The following is a 22054-nucleotide window of genomic DNA, read 5'->3' on the forward strand; positions in this document are numbered from 1 at the left end:
AGCAAATGTACTCATCTCTGACCAGTGCATCAACGACCAATTACACTATACCCCCAAACACACCCTGTGCAAATGTAACATGCCTCTGCTGAAAAGAATAAACTAATACAAATTGCTGTCTAGACCATGCACAGGTGATTTTGATACCAATGCTTGTCTTCCACTGAAAACAGTGTGTTTAGTTTTTAATCTGTTGATAAATGCTGTAGGATCAGGTTCACAGGCTCACTTAAGAGTTATGTTACCTTTCTTAAATTGGCACTAGGCCTAATTGTTTGGTTTATAATGTCCTTGTTTGGTTAATTTTAGGACCAGGAACCCTTTACAAGGGATTAGAGTTTGCCATGGTCATGAAACTTTTCAAACTATTCAAGGCACCTGTAAGATAAATAGAATAGTTCTGTGTAGTGTTTTGACCAACCAAATAGGAAGCCTTCTTTGCTTTCTCTGAAGTTGTGGCCAGGTTCAACACCCATGCTTTCTGGTGTCTGTATTCCCTTCTTTTGTCATTATGCTCAGGGTGCTTCCCAATCAGGTATTACCTTAGCTTGGCTTCATATCATGCAACATATCATGTTTCATTCGGCAACACTTAAACCATCGATAAAACCATCACTCGACAATTAGCATCACTTGGCAATCGCGCTCGCCATCTTGCTAGTGAATCAAGTTATATTATAGGCTGCAGCAGGAGCGGTTTGTTGCACTTTGAGTGAAGTTAAGGATTCATGATTGATGATTCATGATTGATTCATGATTGATGTCACAGATTGACGTCCTATGCTAATGTGGGTGAGATTAACGAGGCCCTTACCGTATGCTTTATGTATTGCTAATTATCAATAGATTAGATTTAAAATAAGCAACATAAACATATTTACAAGGTAATCTGTTTTGAGCAAACGCAGCCACCATTTTGATTTGATTTGATTTATTTTTGGATTAAGACAAAGTAAGACAAGACAAATCCAAAGGATGACATGCAAAAGTACAATACTTATTTCCAGCATGGTCCTTGGTGTTAAGCCACAACAAAGCAGACAGATAGACAGGACATATAGACAATATAACGCACACTCTAAAAGGCTAAAAGACATACAGAAAGGACATCCCATAAAAAACAAAACAAGAATAAAAGAAAACAAATATGCTATAAGAAACATAAAATATCCAAAATATCATCAACTATTAACATTATTCCATAAAAACTGTTTGACCTGTCTTTTAAAAATCCTTTGTGAAGATAGGAGCCTTGTGGCAGTAGGTAATTTGTTCCATGCTATGATACCTGTGTAAAAGAATGATTTTTTTTATTGCATTATTAGCTCTAGGAACTGTGCAGGAGCGTATGCTGACTCTGGTGTTATGATTGTGCTGTGTGTGGACCATGTTAATATTAGAGCATAAGTATGACGGGGCATGACCATTGACAATGTTAAACATATGGTTCAACTTAAGTTGTTCCACTCTTAGATGAACAGGTAGTAGACCAGCTCTCATAAACTCCTCTCTACCTATATGGGTACGGGGGGGTGCATTTAACAGGTACCGAATGACATTGTTTTGTAGCACCTGGAATTTGTTTTTAAGTTTTACTGACAACCCTGAGAACCATGCAGAGCACGCAAAATCCACATGACATTGAATCAACGTTAATGCCAATAGCTTCTTAACTTGAAAATCAAGAAACTTTGTCTTACGATATAAAAACTTCAACTTACAGGCACATTTGGCTAAAACCTTGGCTGCAATGGATTCACCTAAGAGTGGTTGATCCAATGTTAAACCCAAATAAGTGACCCTTGTTTTAGATACAATTTCAGACCCATCACACAGCACCTTTAAGGTATTTGATTTCGCCAACTTACTTTTTGTACCAAACAAGATTGACTCAGTCTTGCCCAGATGCATAGAGAGCTTATTGTCTACTAGCCACTGATTGACCGACTCAAGCTCTATGCCAAGAGTATGTTCTATGTCTTTTACATTACTCCCTGGGACAAGTAAAGCAGAATCATCAGCATATAAAAGCAGCTTGCACTGTACCGCAGATGATAAGTCATTTATGTATACTAAAAATAACAGGGGCCCCAGGATCGAACCTTGGGGCACCCCACATGTTATACTCTGAGGATCAGAGAAGGTCCCCTCCACATCACAGACTTGAGTCCTATCTGTAAGATAGGAAGTAAACCATGTGAGAGCTGAGTTGCTAAAACCCATACACTGTAATTTAGAAATCAAAATACTGTGGTTCACAGTATCAAATGCTTTTTGCAGGTCAAGTAATAGCATGCCAACATAATTCCCGTGCTCAAAATTCTGACGCACATAGTCAAAGAGGTGATGAAATCAGGCGTGGCTTCTTCATTTAGACTCTCTGTCATTCTGGGTGAGATGTGCCTGTAAAGTCATCAAAGGATGCTTCATCTCCCATGTGAAATCAATACAGAATGGATTAACTGTGGATGTCTGCCTGCCAGTATGCATCGGCAAAAGTACTGCCATGTCTACAAACACACAAGCATGTGCAAAAGCACATTTACAAAGACACATACAAACACACACACACACACACACACACACAAAAGCACAAAATCTCCCATGTGAAATCAATACAGAATGGATTAACTGTGGATGTCTGCCTGCCAGTATGCATCGGCAAAAGTACTGCCATGTCTACAAACACACAAGCATGTGCAAAAGCACATTTACAAAGACACATACAAACACACACACACACACACACACACAAAAGCACAAAATCACAATCGCCCAAATTAACCCACTCCATTTGCACACATCTACTCACTTATATGCATACTGTACATACTGTACACACACACACACACACACACACACACACACACACACATTTTGATTGCTCTCTACAAGTGTCAAACTGAGCCTCGTAATGTTTTTTCTCATTAAGGGAGAGAGCACAACTGTGACCAGCCCCAGGGTGTTCCTTTTACCTCTCTGTCTTTTCACCTCCCACTTAGAGTATATGCACAGAGACATTTTAGCACGTGTGCACGCACACGCACACGCACACGCACACGCACACGCACACGCACACGCACACACACACACACACACATACACATACACACACACACATACACACACACACATACACACACACACACACACACACACACACACACACACACACACACACACACACACACACACACACACACACACACACACACACCAGGCACCGATAACCAGGCCACAAACAAACATGAAACATCCTCATAAACAGAGATATAGAGGTAGAGATTTATAGAATTGATTAAATTGGTTGGATGCCTTCGCTCCCAATGGAAGCAATTACTCTCCCTTTGTGGGATGCAAGGGAAGCTATAGACATGGGGGAGGGGGGGGCATACGACATCTAGTCATCCAAGCCCATCATCTCATAACTGTAGGTGTCAAATCTCATCACCCTCCGGGTAAAAATGCCAAACAGGTTTGTCTTCTCAGAGCCCACATGAGGCTGACAAAATGAACAAAAGCTCTTCCACTGCTCCTCACAGAAAACAGGAGAAAGATTGAAAAGTTGCTTAGAAAAGAAAGTTCATTGATCATTAGCATTTGAATGAAATGATGAGCAAGTGCAAGTTCTGCCGGGTTTTTTTTTACTGTCTTTTAAAACGTTTGTGCAGTTTTAATAATACAGACTTCTTACAGCTTATCATGGTGTACAAAACATTTACTGAGTCATCGACACGTCCAAAAATACAATAAAGCTGACATAACTTACACTGCCTATGAAACATGTAGCACATCCACATGATGAGCAGATCGACGTCAAGCCATTATATTACAAATACAGTGGGGAAAATAAATACATCATCTGACAAATAATGCTACATTATTACACAATACATTCTCTCTGAAATAATCAGATGATTGCACTCCACACATTTCATTAAACATTCAACCCGTATCTACAGTACAATCATGTGTTTGGTTCAACATTCATTTTTCATTTGACCTGAAATCTGCGTGTCCAAAGTCCAGCTTTGAAGCTCTCGCACGGATACCAACTCCAATCACAAAAGGGGATTTTATGAGTGCGACATGCAGTAGGGTATCCAATAAGGGGATCACCAGCCTGAGGTCAGTTGTAATGAATGACTTTGCACACAAAGACCTGACACAAAGTCTACAAACTACCTCCAATTAATCTAATTGGCTTGCCCCAAGGACATCATTTACAAAGCAGTGAGTAAACTTATGGTAGAAACAGTTCCCAAACACCCACGCTTAAAACCAGTACAATTTACAGTTCAATTACTGCAAAACTGTATTAGCATACAAATGGTTTGTTTTGCTTTCAAGGCAGCATGTCACGAATCGATGGCACAGGTTTCAGCTATGTTTAGTTTATCCAAGGTACAACGTGAAGCAGATATACAGCTGGTTCTAGCAACTGCAGTGTGCTGCAGGTAAAAAAAGGCTTGAACACCTTCATCCATTATCTGAGGGCGAGGATCAACCAATCAAGCTAATGGAGATCATCTTCATTCACAGTCATGGGTCCTTCAAAGGAACGGGGTCTCCACAGTCATGAATCTTTCACATGAAGGTGATCTCCACACTCATATGAAGGTGGTCTCCCCAGTCAGGAGTCCTTCACATGAAGGTGATCTCCACAGTCACATGTCCTTCACATGAAAGTGGTCTCCAGTCAGGACTGTCCTTCACATGAAGGTGATCTCCAGTCAGGAGTCCTTCACATGAAGGTGATCTCCATTCAGGAGTCTTTCACATGAAGGTGGTCTCCACAGTCAGGACTGTCCTTCACATGAAGGTGATCTCCAGTCAGGAGTCTTTCACATGAAGGTGGTCTCCACAGTCACATGTCCTTCACATGAAGGTGGTCTCCACAGTCAGGAGTCCTTCACATGAAGGTGATCTCCACAGTCAGGACTGTCCTTCACATGAAGGTGATCTCCAATCAGGAGTCTTTCACATGAAGGTGGTTTCCACGGTCAGGAGTCCTTCACATGAAGGTGGTCTCCAGTCAGGAGTCTTTCACATGAAGGTGGTTTCCACGGTCACATGTCCTTCACATGAGCATGTTTCCACAGTCAAGAGTCCTTCACATGAGCGCGTTCTCCACAGTCAGTCCTTCACATGAAGGTGGTCTCCACAGTCACATGTCCTTCACATGAAGGTGGTCTCCAGTCAGGAGTCTTTCACATGAAGGTGGTCTCCACAGTCACATGTCCGTCACATGAAGGTGGTCTCGTCCTCGTGCTCCCAGCCGCTGGTGGAGGCCGTGTCGCGGGCTCGGCACCGGCGTCCGCTGCTGGACACGTGCGTGGAGCAGGACGCGCTCTTGAGGACCTTGGAGAAGGGCGGCGAGTTGTGCGAGGCGGCAGACGACGCGCTGCGGCCCTGGTGGCAGACGAGCTCGCGGAAACGCTCGCGGAAGCGGCTGGAGAGCATGTTGTAGATGATGGGGTTGACGGCCGAGCTCAGGTAGAAGAGCACGCCCGACAGGATGTGCACGTACTCGTAGAGGCCGTGCATGTAGTCCGTCCAGTGCGTGGTGAAGCTCCACAGAAGCCGGTCGATGTGGAAGGGGGCCCAGCAGATGGCAAACACCACCACCACCACAGCTAGAGAGGAAAGGAGGAGAGAGAGGAGAGAGAGAGAGAGAGAGAGAGAGCAGGAAGGGGGGATGTAAATGAAAAGAGATAGGGGCACAGATGGTATAGAGATTGGAAACAAGGAGAAGGACGTAAGGGTCATAGAAAGATAAAGAATAAAATACCAATCAAACAGGGCAAGAGGGCAGATGGTGGGGTAATGCGTTTGGGAAATGGACATAGAGACATAGATAAAGTCTAATCAACCAAGAGATAGCAGCAAACAAACAAACAAACAAACTAATAAACATCGCACTCTGACTGATATTTATTCTCTCACTCTTTCTTTGCCCCTTTGCATGCAATAAAAGGCAGCTTTGTGCTCTCTGAATGACACTAGCGCCATGTTGACTTCAACCAAAGTAGCCTATTGCTGAGCTTATTCTCAATAACTTCATCTTAACCTACTGTTGCTTTGGTTGTACATTTGAACCAGGGCTGGACTGGGACAAAAAAACGGAAATGCATATAATAGAGTGACATCACCAGTCGAAATTGTAATACCCCTTGAAGCTCACGGTGTAATTTGAACACTGCCCAAAAGTGCATCAGCCCGATGCCAGATGACCCGTCCAGCACAATGATTTGAACAATTTGAGGCTTAGTGTTTCAATGGTAACAACTGCTCAGCCATCTAAGGAGCAATATACTGCAGACATTACTATACCTACCCCTATCCTCCTGTTTCAGTAATGATGAAACATCCAATTAGATTGAGCTAAGTGAAGACATTATGGCAGTGCCAAAGTGCTTTGCTTCTCAGCAGAGCAGAGACTTTCAGTGGTAACTGCAGATTGAGCTGATCCTGTTCTGTTGCAGTCATGACCATTTTCCAAGATGCAGCAAATGATGAATGGCACCTTCACACAGAAGTACAGCAGACGGAGGTTGATGCTGCAGCTCACACAGAAAAAACGAGGGGCCCTCTGGGGAAAATGATTCTCGCCCTTATTGATAGCATATGGCGAGCTTCCCCACATAAAAAATACCCACCGTCAAAACTCAAAAAAGATTTTTTAAAACTCAAAAAAAAGAAAAGAAACTCAAAGAGAAAATAAATGTGTGTTGTCTGTCTGTTTTCTATCAGAGGTACTCCCAAGAATGTGACATTTTGCAAAAGACTGGGATTACCTGGAGTTTAAATTTAACCTGAGTTTAATTTAAACTGAATTTAAACTAGGTTTAAGGTTGGTGCAACATAATTAGTCAGTAAACCATGATTTAATCCAGTTTAAAAGTTAAACCACGTTGGTGCAACCCACCCTAAATCTGAGAAGCATAACAGTGTAATTGATGGCTTAATTCTGAATATTCTGTATGGTCAATAAAATGGCTGTCAGAGTGATGTTCTGAGCCACTAGAAATGACTGCACCATGATGTTTTCCCCCATCTAAGATAGAATCAGCAATCTTAACAGACTCTGCTGTGTTTTTAATCATTTTCATTTCATTGCTTTCATTATCCTTTCTTTTTTTCCCGCTATATTATGCTAAGGCACACACTGACCTCATTAACCCCCCTTTTTATTGCATTTATAAATGTAATCTTGATTCATTTAATTTGCCCTTTTTTACGATAATTTACAAAATTACCCTCTTCAATGTCAAAGTGAAAACAAATTTCTACAAAGTTGTGTTAATTAATTAAAAATATATAGTAAAATAAGTGATTGCAGGTCCAGTCAGTGGTCAATCAGTATTCATGGCTATAATTCCACCTCGAAAACAAAAGAACACCCCAAACAACCTGGAAGGTCCTACCGACCTTGTCAGAGTTTATCTCCAGCATAGCAAACGCATCAAAATTAGTCAGAGTAAAGGAAGCACCACATTCAGCAATGATCGAACAATCTAATCTAAAACAAATGTATGAGGCTAATCGAAAATAATTGCCTACGAGACATCATGTGCTGTGCTGTCATATCCATATTGATTATCGCATCTCTAGAGAACCAGTGCTTGGCTCAAAGACAATTACTAGGACACTCATTCATTTCAACACTGTTAGAGCTTGTCCATACTAAGTGTCAGTGATGAATTGAGTGTGGTCATTCGTTAATATTGTTAAGTCAGCCATCAAAGTCATTTCTACAAAGCCACATAATGTTGGCTTTCAAACTGTCATGATTATGGATGGATTTTTGGGTCTGGTGCATTCAACCTTCTTCTTTAAACTTTCTTCTTGTAAAGTCCTGTCCAAAGCATGGGACTCATGAGAAATCAATGTTGTTTTGTCCATCAACAATATTCCAACTGACACTTTGAGCTTACTGTTTCTCACCTCCACAACGTGGTGCATTTCTAAGAGGGATGACTATGTTGTGTGGCGGAATAACACTTGGGAGCACTTCGACTCGGCGCAGTAATATCTTCACTCTTGCACTTTCAGTTTCACTTTGGAGGGAGGATATTACTGTGCCGAGTCTAAGTGCTGCCAAGTGTTATTCCACCACACAATATAGTTATCCCTCTTAAATGCTTAGAAATGCACCACGTTTCATTTTGTCTCACCATACTTGGTCGTGTGACTACTCGTGTAACTGTAACATAGAGGTGTTTGGACGCTTCAAACTACATCTCTGTTTGGATCCTGATGAATGAACTGGGCTAACTACTGTAAGTGCTATCAAAGTAGCGCCACGCGCCAAAGCCAGTGAGTACACGCACTGAAATGTGAGAGGTATGTATCAACTTGTCTTAGTTAAGGGAATAACGTTTAATATAAAAAAAAAACGGTTAAGTGTTCCTTTAATGATGCCCTCCTTTTCCCTGTTTTCTTGTTTGGATACAGCATAATATGTGTCTCCTTTTGTCCACCTTAGTCAAGTACAAATGTAAAACACAATACACAATATGGTGTTTTTTAGCCTGTTGTTTGATGCTCATTGGGCTCAATGCAAATCAAAACAGCTAATAGGCTGAACTGAAAAAAAAACCAAGCCAATCTCTAGGTATGGTGAAGATGTATCATATCCTGGATGGCAACAGAAAGACAGAGAAAAAAATAGAAAGAGAGAGAGAAAGAGAGCGAGAGAGAGTGAGAGAGAGAGAATGAGAAAGAGAGAGAGAGAGAGAGCGGATAACTTACAGAGCATCTTAGTGACCTGCCGCCTCCTCCCTCCCTCCACGTGGATGGTCCAGGTGACATCGGAGTCGCCACTCTTCCCCGACTCACCGCCGCCGCCGCTCCCCCGCGACCTCTGCTCCTGGCCGAGCCGCACGCCGATCACCATGTACAGCACGCTGATCACCGTCATGGGGATGAAGTAGAAGGAGATGGTGGTCACCTGGATGACCAGGTTGTAGATCCAGAGGGGCTTGACCATCTGGCAGGTGGCCGACTGCGGGATGGGCGTGCCGCGCCACTCCACGTAGGCGATGCCGTGCAGCAGGGTGTTGGGCAGGGCGCAGAGCAGGGCGGCCAGCCACACCACCGCGATGACCCGCAGCACGTGGCGCGTGGTGACGGCGTAGCGGGTCCGCAGCGGGTGCACCACCGCCACGTAGCGCTCCACGCTCAGCGCCGTCACGTTGAGCACCGAGGCGAAGCAGACCGTCTCGAAGAGGAACACGCGGAAGAGGCAGCCGCCCTCGCCAAAGGCGAACGGGTAGTTCTGCCACAGCTCGTACGTCTCCAGCGGCATGCCGATGACCAGCACCAGCAGGTCCGACACCGCCAGGCTGAACAGGTACATGTTGGTGGGCGTGCGCATCTTGCGGTGCTTGGCGATCACCGTGCAGGTGAGCAGGTTGCCCCCGACGCCCACGATGAAGATTAGCAGGTAGGTGAGGGCTACGGGCAGGAAGCACGGCGACCTCCGCGGCCCCAGAAAGTGGAACATGATCTCCTCCAGGTATCGGGGAGAGTCGAGCGTGCTGTTGTTCTCCGAGGTGTTGCTGCAAAGACTGCTGTTGAGTCCTGACATGTTCAGAAGGAAATCCATAGTGCTCTGGGTTGAAGGCAGACCGGGTGAATGCGGGGCGATGGAATGCTGGGAGCCGTCAGCAGTGCATTCTGGGACACAATGGGCTTGTCTTACAGAGTGTGGGGTGCCTAAGAAAGTAAGTAAATGTTTATTTATATTGTGCATTTTTCACGCACAAAGTGCAGCATACTCCTTACTTAGAACATTACCACTAATGATAATACTGCAAGCAGGGGGTAATGTATTGTCCAGCAGACAATACATAATCCTGTGTACAGTAGTATCCAGCTACTTCCCAAAATGAAATAAGAAACTTAGCACAATGTGTCTTTAAAAATGACTTGTGGCTTCTGGCTTCCGCAGACAAAATAAATAGCTTGCCACGCAGAGAGAACTTGACAGTTTCAGGTGTTGCATGGCAACCTCTTGCTAGCTGACTTTCAATGAAATTCCACTGCTATAAGCAAACGGACCTCTCACGAAATGATATGAAAGAAAGACATGAATCAAAAGCACAAAATTCATTGCCATTGACAGAGGTCATTATACTTTGAAGCAGCTTTATATGGACTTAACAGCCCTCCTAATGTTGGGAAGGCCCATTCATGGTAATGGAACATTCTGACGCACTCTGTCTCTGAGCCTTGTACTGTAATAGCATGTGGTAATTGTGGTAAGTGCGATTAGGCCTATTCATTGATTCATATAATTTGCAGTAGGAAGAGGAACATCATACTGTACCTCCATCTGACTTTGTTCCAAAGCAGTTTCAGTGTCACACACACCCATTTGCTCTGCATTGATTGATTGCATTCTTTATTGAGTGATTCACGATTAGATTCTAATAGTGAGTGAGAGAGTAAGTGAGTCAGTGAGTCAGTGAATGCTGTGTTTGGTGGGTGCATTGAGGGGTGCTTTGGGGACACAACTAATTAGATTCGATTTGATACGCATCCACTGAGTCCTGTCAGCAAAGTATCAGAGAGAAAGGTGAGGGGGACAAGTTAGCCCTGCCAAAATGTTCTACTTCCAAGTCATACCCAGGAGTAATTACCTAAGCCTTGAATTCACTTTTATTAAATTGCTTGTTTTGAAAAACAACACTGTGGAAATGGGCCTTGCAGCAGCAACAAGGACTCACTAGTCATGTTTGCATGGGCAGTTTTTTGGCAAACTATTCTGATAGAAAAAAATATTTTGCCGTCAGTTTACATAGGGTACGCTTTACTCTGGTCAGGTGCCTGTAGAAGATACAACAGAAAATGTGATTGACCGCATATGGCTGTTCAATCGGAATAGAAATGGAGCGCACCACCTCTCTCATTCTGATTAAAGTGTAACTGCACATAACTCCACCCACTTCACATTTCTGAAAAAGACTTTCAAAATGGGCGGGACGTTCTGAAATTTGGAAGGGAGTGCAGCACTGCTGCAGCCAATCAACTATGGTGATTTCATGCCAATATGGGAATGAGTGCTGCAGACATGGCTTATCACAGGTAGGCTAATCAGGGGAGCAGGTGTTGGGGCGTTTCATTCCTAATTTGTAACGACCCGGTGACATAGATTCGCCAGAGAAGTGCAGGACTACGTCAGCATTCCAATAGCATTTTGGACCAAATAGTCCGTGAGCCAGAGGGGTTGGTCGTTACCGAAAAGGTGGCAAAGGCTACCATACCTTTTCTGAAATTCTGGAATCTCAGCTTTTCAATGATGTATGATGGCCATCTGACAAGAGTAGCTGTTTTGAGTTATGACGCATAATGTAAACTAAGGTTGAAGAAATAATGCGTATAAATCAAGCAGAACACTGAAATATTTTATTTTGTTATGTTTGGTATCATTTTAAAGGGGAGACTCTGAGCTTTCATTTAAATCCTTTTGTGAACATTTTGGATAAGTACAGCCAACCTTGGAGCTCTTCAAACCTTTAATCACACACATTTTCATGCCATTTCCCTGCCATCTTTTGTCTTTTAATCCTGTGGCACCTGGGAGCATCAGAGAAACAAAATCCAAACACTGAAATACTGGCATGACCCTAAGGATTCAGAAAATGTATCATTTACCCATATTATCTGATTTGGAGGGGATGATTTTCCGTCTTATATCAGACATGGCGTTTTTTCAAAGACATAAACAGTAGTGTACTATTACCCTTAAAGGGATAGTTCGGGTTTTAAGACACGAAGTTATATGGGTTCCCTGTCAGCAACGTTGTGCATCAGCACTGACTTAACCCCCGACAGCGTCCTGTGAGCCGAGATCCAGCCGGTTTTTGATCGTTTTTGATGCCGGACTATTTTCTTCAGCAAGTTTCTGGGGTCACGAAAGTAAAGTGTTTTTCTTCTCAAAACCATATGCGTTCAACAGAGTGATATATTTGCACCACAAAAACGTTGTCCAGCTGTCAGTAGCGCGCAGTGATAGGAATCGCGAAAAATAAGTAAGTGATAACGAGGTTTGAATTTTTCCTGGACAACGTTTTTGTGGTGCAAATATATCACTCTTTTGAACGCATATGGTTTTGAGAAGAAAAACACTTTACTTTCGTGACCCCAGAAACTTGCCGGACTACTTTCTTCAGCATCAAAAACCGGCTGGATCTCGGCTCACAGGACGCTGTTGCGGGGTAAGTCAGTGCTGATGCACAACGTTGCTGACGGGGAACCCATATAACTTCGTGTCTTAAAACCCGAACTATCCCTTTAAGGTTAATTTGTTGATATGTCGAGTTGAAAGTCTGAGGTAAATATATTTGAAATAATAATTATTGATACAGATCATTTTCAAAAAGTTGTTATACAGTGCAACACACTGACATGAGGAGTGACACAGTCCCTCTTGCATGAGCAGGACAGAAACTCAAGTACTGCTTGTGGACCAATGGAGACATTGAACTAGTCTATGGAGAGCTGCAAGTCACCATCTTGGTCCAGTCTAGACCACCCATGCTCAACTGGGGAAGGAACTTCAGGGTTGTTCTCGAGGCATCTTCTCCAGATAGCACCTTGATAGTTAGCTCTGAGACCGTGCTTCCTGAGAGAATCCGAGCATGGAGTTAACTGCCAGGATTCTACGCCTTTCTTTGCACAAAAAAAGTGCATACTTCATTTCATTGATGTTGGTGATTCTGGACTTGGAGCTGTACATTTGACATGTGAACTCCTTTAAGGCTGCATACAACGCGGGTGTCATTGCCCAGTCTGCCCCAACCTTCTGAAAGGTCTCACAGAAGTTTTCGGGCTGACACTTTACCATGGCCTGCAAATGCACTTACAGTATCGCAGCCTGTGTATACGTGTATTTTCTTGCCTGAGAACAAGGCATTCATTTTTAAATATAAATTCCAAGAAAGTGGGGACCTGATATAAATGATATGTGGTGGATATGTATTAAGGACCTTTTTAACTATCTAAAAATGCTGAGAATGCTGAACAACAACTTTTTCAAAATGATCTGTATCAATAATTATTATTTAAAATATATTTACCTCAGACTTTCAACTCAACATATCAACAAATTAGCCTAGGGTAATAGTACACTACTGTTTATGTCTTTGACAAGACTGTAAATCACCCCCTCCAAATCAGATAATATGGGTAAATGATACATTTCCTGAATCCTTAGGGTCATGTCAGTATTTCAGTGTTTGGATTTTGTTTCTCTGATGCTCCCAGGTGCCACAGGATTAAAAGACAAAAAATGATAGGGAAATGTGTGTGATTAAAGGTTTGAAGAGCTCCAGGGTTGGCTGTACTTATCCAAAATGTTCACGAAAGGATTTAAATGAAAGCTCAGAGTCTCCCCTTTAAAATGATACCAAACATACAAAATAAAATATTCCAGTGTTCTGCTTGATTTATACACATTATTTCTTTAACCTTAGTCTACATTATGTGTCATAACTCAAAACAGCTACTCTTGTCAGATGGCCATCATACATCATTGAAAAGCTGAGATTCCAAGCTTTCAGAAAAGGTATGGTAGCCTTTGCCACCTTTTCGGTAACGGTTTCCATAATTTGAGGCCCTGGCTCACGGTCTAAAAATGCCATGGCATGTTTCAACCTGTAGAAGGCGCAGAGAGCTATCTCCAATACAAAATCATACGAAATGTTACTTTTCTCGGAAAACACAATTTTTGTCAATGTTAACCCTGGTAATAGTGTAGTTCACCATTTATGAGTAATTTCAATCAATCAACAGCTCAAAAAACATATTTTAGAGTGCAGTTACACTTTAAAATTCTGACCAGATCAAGAATTTGTATTGCGATTGCGGTGTTTATATGAGAATTTGTATTCCAATTGAGCAATTATTCGATTTCCTAATCGGATTGAAAGAGTCCATGTAAACATGGCTACTGAGGTGAGATGGTGTCATGGTGATGGGGGGAGAACACAGCAAGCAAACATGTATGTTGGTGATGAGTGTAGAGTGAACCTAATGCATCTAAGACTTAACATATTTGAATCATTTTAAGTCTTGAAATACTACCATTAAATATTGATTATATTGGTTAATATTGTTGTATCTAAATTTGACGCATCTAATCCAAGACAACAGGTTTTGTTTATCGGTCTCGTTGCCAGGATTATCCCATTCAAATTATGGATGATAGCTAGCTTCCTATGGGAAGGATTTTGTCTCTCAAAGTTTTCCTTCGATGTGCAATGCATTACATTACACAGCATGATTTTACTTAGCATTGCTCTCACGTCTACTGTGCTGTACGTCAAACGGCCTATCCTATTTCACCTCAGGCTAAGCTCTTGTATAATGCCATTAAAGACAAGTTATGCTGCTGGCTTTCTTTCCTCTAAGACATGCTTTCCTGAAGTATTGTAAAAGAATGACGTTGGGCCATAAGATTGATCCAGTAGAACATGCTGACTCTTAGATGCTCCCTGATAAAGTACACTGCTTAGCAATAAGAGGAGAGTCAGGAGACTTGTAGTCTTTGTTATGCACACTGGGCCCTGCATTAGTGAAGCAAATATATTGACAGGGCTCTGGCCAAAGTCATGTCAATATCAAGATTGTCACACCGTTAGTCTAATGGTCCCAACAGATTGTCTAATGACAACCCAGATACCTTTGTGCATATTGTGGATGACAAAACACCCAATAGAAGGCTGCATCGCTAATTGATCACGTAGAAGGCACAAAACAACCGATACTTTTGAGTGTAGCTTGTTTGCATCCACTGTCTGGGTGCGTATATCGGTCCCAGTGATTGAAATTCTGAGCTCTGAGTTAAGTGGCTCATCTCCTCTGTGTGTGTGTGTGTGTGTGTGTGTGTGTGTATGTGTGTGTGTGTGTGTGTGTGTGTGTGTGTGTGTGAGAGAGAGAGAGAGAGAGAGAGAGAGAGAGAGAGTGTGTGTGTGTGTGTGTGTGTGTGTGTGTGTGAGAGAGAGATAGAGAGAGAGAGACAGAGAAAGAATATACTATCCACTCTGCTTGCCCCATTGCACTTTATGTGATGTCGATACCACATATCAACATGCGTCATAGTCATGGACCACAGTTTTATCAACTGGTTTATCAGTGGCCTGACAGTCACACAGACAAGAGTGTGCAAAACATACACACTGAAGCACTAACCATGACCTTCTTCACAGTGCTATTGCATGTTCTGGAGTCCTTCAGTGTGAAACACCTACAAAGTTTTTTTCCCACGGCTCGCCTCACCTTGTTGATAGTTTTGAGTGATTTGGCCTCCATGTGTATGTTTTGTATATTACTTCCAAAGTCACCAGCAGCCATTCCATATATGCCCTAATGGATTACTACTACTTTGGATGGTTTTCAGACGTGCTGATAATCAGGATCAGTCCTTGGTCTTTTGCTCAGTAACTTTTGCCAACAGTAATGGACATATGTGTAATGGGCATATTATGTGCTTTTGTAACGGATCTCAGCTAGCTTAGCTGTGCGTGTGGAACATTGGTAAACGCCTCAAGAGTGCTGCTGGCATGAGAGCCAGTAGCCTGGGCTTTTAGCTGGAACACGCTCAACTCCCAATCCGAAGTGCTGCTGTTTCGCAGGTTCGAGTCCGGGGCGTGTGCAGGGCTGGACCGCAATGGTTCAACACAATCCAGGTTACACTTTTATTCTGCATGCGATCTCCTCCATTCTTAAAGTAAATACATTTTGCTTTTACAGTCTGGCAACCTTTGTTCTCAAATAATGTAATCATATGATTACATTTCTCTGATCCCTTTATATTACCCAATAGTTCTCAAGCTACAATTGATGACAACTCATGACAACGGCAATAAGATTACCATTTTGGATATGAAGGTGACCTACCATTTAGTGGGTAAATGTAATGATGGGGAATTGATTTGTATTGAGACACAACATTATATTAATAATAACTCAGCCTCAGCCTGATGTGCCTATGACTGAATAACAGCCATGGCCATATCTGCTGCCAATAGCACTCTGCCAAGTTATTTAAGAGAGTGAGAGAGAGAGAGAGAGAGAAAGGGCATGTGTGGCTGTTCATGTAGTGCACATGCGTGCAAGAGAGTATCCTGATTGCTCTGTCTTGTTAAGAAGACCAATCAGTTTTCTGTGTGGCTGAACTTTTTGTCTTTTCTTCCAGACCAAGAGTCCATCAGTTCAGTGAACTGTGGCAGAGTGGCTCAAAAGACAACAATACAAACCCCACTTCACTTCACACTATTCACAACAGTGTATCCTTGTCTAATAAGAATACACTATACTGTAATGGCAGTGTTGTATGCTGCACAGTTTGCAACATGGTTGGTTAAACAATTGTAAAAGACATGTTGAGGTGACTTCTGAACAGGTGTCTGAACAGGTGTCCTTTGTTCATGTGCATACAGTATTATTTACTTGCTGGCAAGCTGTCAAAGCTGCATGATGAGGCCAAGCTCCTCATAGACGTGCTTAGATTTGAAATAAAATATGGAAAAAAAACTATGAATGAACTCGTCTACGAATTTGATTGTCACATTTTCTTCATGGGCCTAACTTAGTCATTTGATTTATAGACTAGATAAATTGTTCAACAAGTAATACATAGAAAATATAATTATATCTTATGCTTTTACTTCTTTTAGTGACTACAACATAATAAGGAAGGCTAAGGCTGCTCAAACATAATTTGTAGCAGATGCAAAGCGGTTAGGACCAGTTGAATGGACAGGACAAGACGAATTAAGTGCACACACACTGGGGTATTTGCAACTCTGTTCACTGGACACAGAATGGGACAGTTTAAATGATAGGTGGATAGATAGATACTTTATTGGTCCCCAAGGGGAAATTCAAGAATATGCATGCACATCGGTCTCTCTCCTGTTCCCCCTTACAGCATCCACTTATCCCACTTCACTTATCCCAGTCCTTTTCATCAGACAGTCAAAGTCTCAGGGAGAAGCTGGTAACTGCTGCCAAGGTGTATTTCACCTCTTTCATTGTGGATTATAACCTGCCGTTCCATGTGTATACTGTAGGTAGTAGGCACGCTGGCAAGTTGTTCAGGGAAATGTTTCCTGACTGAAACACTGAATAGAAACTCCCTGTTCTTCAACAGAGCGGCTGAAAGCAGCTATGGTGAACGTAGCACTAGAACCTGGATGTTCAGAGGGTCTGTACAAATTCATATAGACAGAAAGATGGCCATACAGTATTTTGATTGATATATGCAATTATATAATGTGTAAGAAGGAATGCTATTTTAAGTGCGTAAGTAAGTGTTTATTTAATAAGAATTTATGTCATTTTTTTATGTCAAGACATACAACACAGACATCAAACCAATTAGAGGGGGGAAAAAGAAAATTAAATAAATAATAAAAAAAATCACAAAAGACAAGTTTTTAGCCAAGTACTGCAATCATACACAGGGAAAGACGACAGTTGAATGGCTTTAAATGGTCTAAGTGTGTTGGACTTGGAGGTGACAATTGCGTAATATAATATGAATAAAAATAACTGTTATCAAGAGCAAAAACACATACCCCTTATATTCAGAATGTTGAGTCACCCAGTCAACAAAACGACTGCTAAAGAGTTCTCAATATCACTTGAAGAAATGCTTATTCTATTCTATCTACTATTACTGTGAGTTTAGAAAAAAGAGACAAACCTCAAACCGCTTCAAGAGTTCTGATATATTGACCACCAGAGTACTGAAGCAATGTCCTACATGATGGCTTTATTTGGGGGAAATGTTTGGACCATCTGCCCAACCAGCATTTAGTTCATATTTTGAGTCAAAGAGTGAGAATCTGAAGTTCTGTGATATTCAGAAGAGGCTTAATGTACACATGCTTTCTCCAGTGACAGTGCTTTTAGAAATCCAGACTAGATTTGGACTTTGTCAGAGAGATTTCCAAATGTGAGGCAGGCAGATGCCAGAGAACAGCTCCACTTGGAAGTCCTAGATCATGTTTCCACTAACATGGGACTGGCGCCAAAGTACAAATATTTGCCAGTGAATGAGTAATGGGGGAATCTGTCCACAATCAAATCAGTGAGCTCTGGACAGAGATTCATATACAGTAGCCCTTCCAGTTGATGAAGGTGCTTTTGGTTCTGCCAAATTATATTGATAGCTAAGGGTATTCGTCCAGGCAAATAAACCCCTTGTGATGGTCGCAATAGCGACCACACACTGAAGACTCTGACTCTCCCTTTTCCACTGAGTTTTATAATGTTTGTTTAATTATATGCTTACTTTCGTACACATCTTCCAATGTCTACATGCATCCATATTTACACACACTTTATGTTTAGCATTACATGACAACCAAGTAAACACCTCACAAACCATATGCAACATAGTTACTTTATTGATTAATTTAATGGTTCACGATTGTGTAGATGAGTGCACGCATCTTAATCAATTGTGTTCTGTTAGTTCTAAGTTAGCATTTCTTTGTCTTCATTTACCATTATGTTTGCGACGTTTCTGTTTGAGTGCGGCCGACTCCAGGAGCAGTGTGCGTCATCATATTCAGTCCGGGCGAACTTCCTGTCTGGCAAGACGGGGCAATAGGTTCCGCTGGTTTAAATGCTCTGTGGCCACATCCATTTCACGACTTGGCCATGGGGGTGGAGGAGCCTTTTGTACTTGGTTGTAGTGTCTCATTTGTGTTTATTGTGTGTTTCTTCATGAATGTCTTTATGCGTAGTTTCTTTATTGCTAGCCCAATGGGTAGTTATCTTTTTGAATGTTTCGTAATGTCTAAATGATAATTGATTTTGTTGTGCTCCCCTTTCAATTATTAATGGTCTGTCCAGTCTGTATTTAAGTTCCCCTTTTGTGTCATTGGGGTAGTTCTGGTCAGGTGTTCAGGTTGGTGCATTGGAGAGTGTCTGTTCTGTTCTGTTCTGTTCTGTTTAGATGCCCTTATTGTGGGCGCAGAACTTTATTTAAAGTATCATTTTGTTATCGAATACTCTTTTTGGTAATAAAACCATTTTTTGAAGAAATCTAAATCCTGGCATCCCTGTGTCGACTGCTCGATCCCTCACACCCCTGTAGGCCTTCATTTCAGTAATCAAGGTTTTGAGCTATATTACTGTAAAAAAGGAAATGTTAGGGCTTTCCAATTTATCAAACCATATTACATTATAATTGCATGAAGTCTGGCTCTGAATGAAACACATCCTCAATGTGTTCAAATATTCATTCCGATTGAGTAATCCACATTACATTATAATTGCATGAAGTCTGGCTCTGAATGAAACACATCCTCAATGTGTTCAAATACTCATTCCGATTGAGTAATCCACTTTTTCTGATTGAATCAAGTAAGATAAGTGTATATACTAAGGGGAAAAGGAAAAGAGGGTTTGTCACATTTATTAACCACAAAACATTCAATTAAACAAACTCATGTTTTTCTTCCCAACACAATGTTATTAGGCTACGTTGAAGTGACATACTTTGCCACAGCAATGAATTCATCCAACAGAATCATGTTAGATCGATGTGAATCACCTACTGAACCAGTAAGGCAAATGAACACATGGGATACCTTGGTGTCACCATTTCATTGTGTTCCCATGAGCCTTTGCAAGAACACTGAGATAATCATGCTGCTAACAGTGTTGCCAAAAGTTTCACATGAATTTCTTAAAGAGGACTGTTTTTAGAGACCAGTAGAATTTGGAGCCGAGTTTTATTTTCCGTTATGCTTTGAGATGAATCATGCTTTGTTCCCACCATGAATGTGTTAGGTAGGCCTATTAAATATAGAAAAATGATCAGATAAATTATATGTATTCAGCTGATGAAACTATGTCGCAGCATAGATCTGTTATATAATCTCAATTTTGTTATTTAGAAGGGTATTTCCTGTCTGTAACTCAGTGAGGCAAATTCATTCATTCCGAAATTTAAACATCAGCCTACAATGACTGAAATCTGAATCACTTTCATCGTGACAAGGTAATAAATTGACAATAGACAAGCATATACACTAGACTGCAGAGATGCCCATTGTCTTCAGTAAAACATGTCCCAAAACATTTTTCATATCCTGCAGGGCAAAGGAACTGACAAATTGTGGTAGCCTAGATAGATAGGACTACTGCTTCAGCATGCTAATCTGGTCTTGCCAACAAGCTATTTAACAGAGCTGTACCTTATCATTCCAGACAACGCATTGCCTACACGATATAACATTGCGTATACACATAACGTACATCTAGCCGCTAGTCTTTAGAGGCTTTTCTTATTTTTCAATGACAGCTGATTGAAAGAGTTAGGACCTGAGGGGTGCTTCCTATCGAAGTGTTCTGTGCAATCAGTGACGCTGACGCACAGTAGGAATAGATGAGAATAGATGAGGGTCAGAGATAACTCTCCATTTCATCCCATATGTGTACACCCATATGTGTACACCTCTCTCCGCGGTCACTTGGCTTCAATGCCACTCTCACGCACGTTTCTCTTGTTGCGACGTGCCCCAGGCACAAGCTTCAAAAGTTGTACAACTTGATACGCTACAAGTTTGATTCGCACATGTCCGTATAGATTAGTTTCTCCAAGACAAACAGTTTCCCTGAGCCGAATGCATTTGATTGATGCTTGGACAGGGCTGGTCGGTTACATTTACAGAATTATTAAATATCCAGCCTGAGGCATGGATATACGGGCAGTGAATCAGAATTTAAGTGCCATGTAATAGGTCTTGGAAATGTGAATTAAAGAAGTGCAAACAGAGCAATAAGAACTTCACGCTGAGGCATAATGATCCTAAATTAGATCCAAATTATTACATTAACATCGAATTAAATCATATAATGATAAACCCATGATAAGCGATAATGATTTTCTGCTTGTCATATTCCCTTACAGACAAAACAACAGGCAGTTTTCCACATTTGAAATACTTGTGTACCAAAGGTAATAATATAAGATTCATGGTGATGGGTCCGATATCTGCAGTAGCCTAAAGCCTAGTGAAAATTTCCTCTCCAGACATGGTTCTGTTATGAACTGAAAATGTACCGGTGATTCTAGCTTAAGCATACCTGATCTGTAAACAGTGAGTGAAGCGATTCAAATCCTGAGTCTCTTGGCTATAAAATGATGTGCACGAAGCATCTGTTCATATACTAGTAATAACCTATTCTAGAAGACGTCGGCTGGTTGATAATGTTATGTCAGCGTTGATAATGACTTTTTTCAAAAAGTAGATAGGCTACTGAGATGAATGAAGTGACAGTTATATCTTTCAAGCATATGTGCAAGGAACAAGAGAATGCTACTGCATCTTTTCTCTACCTCTCATATGGATGTGCCGGTTAACCCACAAATCAATTAGGCTACTATTTTCCCCCCTGTTTTTATACATCTTTGAAAAATATATAATAATGGGCTAATATATTTGTTTTTTGGGGGAAAATATTATTTTAAACAATGTGTTGTTTTTGGAACAGATGTTGTTTTAAAACCTGTCAAACAACGCAAATCGCTATCGCTTAAAGATAATGTATGTGCCAAGTGATACTTACCATGTGCTGGCTAAATTTATGCCACATTTGCGAGGAGTCCCCGACAAAACGTCCAAACTTGTCCAAACGTCCGAACAAATTCAGGTCTGTCCATGTGTAAACGACTTCAAGACATGCAATGACCTGCACACAGCAATCTTTACTCCTGTAAGATGATGCGCGTCTTTCATATCACCACTTGAAGACGGGTGGTGACGCAGGCAGACAGGCTAACCACTGATGTTGCGTTTTCAAATTGCTTCATTCCAAGCTGGTTAAGAAGACGAACTGACGAAGCACAAGCGCATACCTGCTGCATGCATCCATCAGTTTGCTAAAGCATAGCAACTGGATGCATCTGGACACTGCGGTGGTCGGTGTTGAAATAGAGAAAGTTTCTTGCTGACGTCCAAGAAAACGTTCACATTAAGGCTGTTGAAGGGGGATAATCTGTCGATAAGCGATAAAAATGTCGATT

At 41.6% G+C, this 22054-nt stretch overlaps 1 protein-coding gene across 1 annotated transcript; it reads right to left on the minus strand.

The window, feature by feature from the left end:
* Positions 1-4933: 4933 nt before the first annotated feature.
* On the minus strand, positions 4934-21716 carry nmur3 (neuromedin U receptor 3). The gene is made up of 3 exons (XM_062545018.1): positions 21598-21716; positions 8755-9720; positions 4934-5636 (listed from the first exon to the last, which is right to left on the minus strand). The coding sequence occupies exons 2-3, from the start codon at positions 9608-9610 to the stop codon at positions 5245-5247; spliced, it is 1248 nt and encodes a 415-aa protein (XP_062401002.1). The 5' UTR covers positions 9611-9720; positions 21598-21716; the 3' UTR covers positions 4934-5244.
* Positions 21717-22054: the final 338 nt, after the last annotated feature.

The sequence above is a fragment of the Sardina pilchardus genome, chromosome 9 (assembly GCF_963854185.1).
Source record: "Sardina pilchardus chromosome 9, fSarPil1.1, whole genome shotgun sequence".
NCBI lineage: Eukaryota > Metazoa > Chordata > Actinopteri > Clupeiformes > Clupeidae > Sardina > Sardina pilchardus.

What these genes read in the sequence shown, in the direction of transcription:
- nmur3 (XM_062545018.1), bottom strand. Translation starts at nt 9,610, where the DNA reads ATGGATTTCCTTCTGAACATGTCAGGACTCAACAGCAGTCTTTGCAGC. An exon ending in GCAGGTCACTAAGATGCTCT is followed by an intron (nt 5,637 to 8,754) that starts GTAAGTTATCCG and finishes TTTCCTCTCTAG; the next exon opens with CTGTGGTGGTGGTGGTGTTT.